The sequence below is a fragment of the Clupea harengus genome, chromosome 7 (assembly GCF_900700415.2).
Source record: "Clupea harengus chromosome 7, Ch_v2.0.2, whole genome shotgun sequence".
NCBI classification, from domain to species: Eukaryota; Metazoa; Chordata; class Actinopteri; order Clupeiformes; family Clupeidae; genus Clupea; species Clupea harengus.
Window position 1 is genome coordinate 21,544,921 of NC_045158.1, and position 5,000 is coordinate 21,549,920.

At 43.7% G+C, this 5,000-nt stretch overlaps 2 protein-coding genes across 3 annotated transcripts in view; both read left to right on the forward strand.

The window, feature by feature from the left end:
* cfap77 (cilia and flagella associated protein 77) overlaps window positions 1-544 on the forward strand; it is an 11,146-nt gene extending 10,602 nt beyond the window's left edge. For both annotated transcript variants that reach the window (XM_031570838.2, XM_012817754.3), the window contains one exon: window positions 87-544. In XM_031570838.2, the coding sequence (XP_031426698.1) occupies window positions 87-209 (123 nt within the window). In that variant the 3' untranslated portion in view covers window positions 210-544. The remainder of the gene's footprint in view (window positions 1-86) is intronic.
* Window positions 545-1,179: 635 nt separating this feature from the next.
* Window positions 1,180-4,527, forward strand: barhl1a (BarH-like homeobox 1a). The gene is made up of 3 exons (XM_012817775.3): window positions 1,180-2,298; window positions 3,118-3,340; window positions 4,152-4,527. Exons 1-3 carry the CDS (start codon window positions 1,893-1,895, stop codon window positions 4,453-4,455), a joined length of 933 nt encoding a protein of 310 aa, XP_012673229.1. The 5' UTR covers window positions 1,180-1,892; the 3' UTR covers window positions 4,456-4,527.
* Window positions 4,528-5,000: the final 473 nt, after the last annotated feature.

Consider the following 5,000-nt stretch of genomic DNA (forward strand, 5'->3'; position numbering starts at 1 on the left):
AGCTGCTGTTCAACTGTGCACACAAATACAAACACACACACACACACACACACACGCTCAGTTAACAGGCTGTGTTGTATTGATAGGTGGGTCCAGCTCTGGATACTTTCAGAGACACAGCCGCCCGACAGAGAGCCCTCAAAGCTCAGCAGTCAGATGCAGCCAGAGGACCAGGGGCACATGGCCAGGGCACCAACATCAAGGACTAACAAACACACACATACATGCATTCACCTGCTCAATCAGACGCTTAGCCTACTTAGTGTCGAAATGCGGTAGACAATGGGACTGTATCACTTTTCTGCCTTGGCATAAGGCATATTTCTCTGTACTACTCTGCTCATTAGTGTTATATTATAATGAATAATTATACTACTTTCTACTTATTTTTAATTATCTTATCTCACAATTAGGTTACCTATTGTCACAGCAGATTATGCTGAAAATATGAAAATGCCTGACTTCTCCTTTGCCTGACAAAAAGAAAGGTCTCTATTCCCGTTCCAATTTCATCATTCTTTTTTTTTTTTTTTTTTCAAGAAAACGCTGCTTATTGCGTCTTTAAGTCGTTCTTTTCACTCCGGGTAATAAAGTAATGCGCTCTGCGGCATCATTGGATCCGACTTAATCCTGTTTTAATCGAATCTCAGACAAAAGCGTGTGTGGGTGTTTCGGGGTGTAAGGTCGTATACAAACGGGGCGTCTCTGCCCCAAGACCGCAGGACGAATGACCAAGAGAAAATGATTCAGTGAGCGTTTCCTTTTGAATTGAATTTTCATGCATGCCTCACATATGAAATCCAGTGTATGAATAATTACATATTAATGATCTGAATAATTGTTGGTTTTAATTATATGTTGATTGTTTTCCAGTAAATGTATTTCAAAATCGCCTGCTAAAATAAAAGACTTGATGTGTCAATTATTGTGTTTATTATTAATGTGTCAGTCTTTGGTGGCTTCTACTTTCTGTCCATTTTAAGATGGTGATATTATTATTATTATTATTATTATAATAATTAGGATATAGTCATGCATTCATGCCATCCCAGCGCATTAGCATCTGTCATTCATCCGGTTGTGAAGCACAAAATTCAGCAGTGAACATATCACAAAAGTGTGTGGAAGAAGTGAGTTCTGTTTCAGTGAGAGACTGTGTGTGTGTGGGGGGGGGGGGGGGTCACTAGTTTCCTCCTCAATGAAGTCATCGCCCCTAAAACCTCCACCATCCAATTACAGCGAGGCGCGTTCAGTATCGTGTTCAAATTACTGCTTTAAGACGGCACGGCGCGTCTACTGGGTGCGTCTTCAGAGGGCAGGTGTCCGCTAACACTGGCGGCGTGGAAGCCAGTAGGTTCGGTGATCATCTTTCGGATAGGTAAAGTCTACTCTTCTGGTGGTTTTCTGTCGAGGAGCATCTTCTCGGTACAGGGACGGATTTAATTTCATCACAGATGTGACGGTGTAAAGTGGCGAGAGTGTACCTGTCCATGGTCCTGAAGTAAGCTGCTCGGAATTTCACCTGCTTCGAAGTGGAGGGACTTCTGCTGGACATGACTGCCAAGGATGCGATTCGAGTCACAGAGCAAATACGTCTTGAAAGTACTGAATAAATAGTATTTTAAACTCAGCACTATTTGAACCACTACAGGACGTGATAGTAAGGACACACTATTTCCCTGTCGCTGAATTAAGTGCAAGACAACACCGTCCGGACAGTGGAGCTTTGCTCCAGAAAACTGATGCGGGTTTACCTGTAATCATAGTGGTTAATGTTTGTTTAGTTCGTGGTTGTTTAGATGTTTGTTTGAGTGGTTGTTAGTGTCTGTGGTTGTTTGCGGAAGACCTACATGTGTGTTTAATTATTTGTAAACCTCTGGGCGCTGGCGAAGATGGAGGTTTCTGCAAATGGCTCGAGTTTTGCCATCGAGTCATTGCTCTCTCACAGAACCGTGAATGCACTAGCTTCCAGAGGTGACAGCCCGAGCGGACAGTGTCTGTCCCCTGCGGCTCTGAGCCCCGCGTCGGATCAGGAGTCGGAATGCTCGTCGCTTCCCTCGCCGCGCAGGGAATTGGTGGAGGACGCGGTGAAGAGACTTCCTCACACGGTCGGCCTGGAGCCTCCATCACAAATATCCCAGCCGAGGACCGTGACTTCCTCTTTTCTTATCCGAGACATCCTGTCCGACTGCAAACCGCTCGCTACCTGCGCTCCCTACTCCAGCGCCGCACGACGAGCACGTGAGGATGACTTTCTGGACAAAAACCACGATTCCTCATCAGATTGTGAATATAATGGTAAGACAGCAGCATATTGTTTCGTGGTGATCTCTCTATATCTCTCATTGATTAATTCGTAAATTCATAAACAAACCCCTTCAACTAGCCTACATAGCCTACTGGAATCAAATACGAAATGTAAACACGTGTAGATGTGCGACATGAGCAAAGAGCAAAGTGAGACTTGTATTTAATTTGAATTGTATAAGCCTATTAAATTAATCAATTCGTCTCTAAAATCTTAAAAGGTAATTATAAAAAAAAACTATATTAGGTCAAGACGTTTGCAGGTTGAATGCTTGATATAGAGCCTAAGTGAGTCATAATACGGCTGCAAAGACATGTCATGCTTATTTCACTTGAAAGGCTTATAGCCCTAGCGTAGTGAGGTAGTGGACACAAGTTACTATAGGCTATATAAAGTGTAATTCCTTCCTGGGGGTTGCAGTTTGGTTCGCTGTTCATCCGATTATTATCCGTCCGTTTATCTTGCAGTCTCGGTTCAACGAGCCTTATCCCCTGTGTCTTAATTAAGAGGATTAGGCGCTGTGAGCTGCTCAGATCACAATGACCGCTTGCTTTCTTGAGCTCATTTCGATATTTGTTTGGATATCACTTACCCAATCAGGTTAAAACCAAGATGGAAACATTTATTCAATTTGAAAATAATCGAATAATTAATAGTTTGGTTGCCTTGGCCTAACTTTATAACGTCTACGTCAAAGTCTATTTGAACCAGGAGAAAGACAGTCGCCTTTCAAGGGAATTGCTAGGTTTTTTTTACATCAAATTTCTATTGCAACCTGCTGTTACTTAATCATGGCTGTTGGGTTTCAGCGAGGGACGAAACAGACCGGGAGATCTCGAGCAGTCGCGACAGCCCCACGGGTCGTATGAAGAAGCCTAGGAAAGCGCGCACGGCCTTCACCGATCACCAACTCGCGCAGTTGGAGAGGAACTTCGAGCGGCAGAAGTACCTCAGCGTGCAGGACCGGATGGAGCTCGCCGTCTCACTCAGCCTGACTGACACACAAGTCAAGACCTGGTACCAAAACCGCAGGTACGACTCCGGTCCAACCACACAGTCTCCCCCAAAAGCCATGAGCCATGGGCCTTTTAACCATCAATGAAGGCTACAATTTAAGTGCTATTTAAGATTCAAATAACTGAATAAGACCAATGAAAATGTATTTGCCTGAATTGAATTGAATTAGGATATAACTGGATAATTGAAGACTGGACTGATACATTTTTAATGGACAAGTTTAGCTTGTAAACAAAGTGATAAATATTGGCATATTCTGTGTCCAGTGCGCTCTGAACATAAATGTTTTTAATGGTTGCATATTTATTGGTTTTCAATAACCAGCCTTAACCTCCCATGACATTATCATGCAATTTATGTTGGTATTCGAAGATTTTATTGTTACTAATAGTAACAGTCTCACATCTATAACAAATATTACGACACCTACTTGATGTAATGTAGGCTAATTGACAATAATTAGGCAAACCCAGCTTTCAATTCATTAGGCTTATCTGAATTCTGAACATGAATAATAAATTACTGCATGCTGTTTTAATAATTTATCCTCGCTTCTGTAATTACACAATCGCTATAACGATGAATTATTTAACAGTAAATTCGTTATTTGATGAGTGACGATTTGACGGATGACCGTCTGACACAGATCTATCTCTTAAAGAAAATCTCGCATCTGTTTACCGTTTTGAGGAATGCACTACATCACAACCCAGGATGATTTTAGAAGGATGCATAGGCCTATATTACGTGCAAATGCTCAATGCATTTTAGATTAAGACGCATATAAGTACTTTAAACAACATTTTTTTGGTTTGGGTGGTTGCAGGACGAAATGGAAACGGCAGACTGCAGTCGGCCTTGAGCTGCTGGCCGAGGCGGGGAACTATTCTGCTCTGCAAAGGATGTTTCCATCTCCATATTTCTACCCTCCGGGTCTGGTCTCTAGCCTGGACCACGGCGCCAGCATGTATTTGTACCGGGGAGCCTCCGCGCCCCCTCCGCCTCTACAGCGTGCCCTGGTCCCGAGACTCTCCTTTCTCCACGAGTTTCAGGGCGGTGAAGCTCCGCCGCCCCCTCTGCATCTTGGTCCTCTGACTGCGGGTCTGCCCCGACCCACCCCACAGCGCTGAACCAACAGACCGAGACCATGCTTTCCACGGTCAGGGCTGGGCCGGGCCATTGAGACCGGGACAATGCAGTTTCAAAGGACTCAGATGATCCCCCGGTCCCTCGCTCCCTCCTCTCAGGACAGACTCTTTGTACTTTACGACTGGAGTCAGAAATGCCACGGACTTCATATGGTCGCGAACTTGTACATCATCAAACGAATGTAGCTTTACATTATTTATTAAAACAGAGATCTTCCTCACAGTGAACTCTTTTTGAGGGGTTTTCCCCATGCACTCGTTGTTCTATATTGTATTGCCAGATACCCCCGGGTCCCCGGCTTTCCTAAGGTCCTCCTCTATAGTCTATTGATGAAGTTCGTGTGATCCAGTGATCGATTCATGTCTGTAGTTAGGCTAAGAGTCGATCTCTTCTTTTCAAAGTGTTGTGTTGAGGGGAGAATTCGATGTATTTCCCCAAGGCTAAATGCTTTTGGAATAATTCTAACGCCCCACTAATTTTGATTTAGCAAAGGTCATCTGGGCTTTTTACGTTTGATAATTTTCAA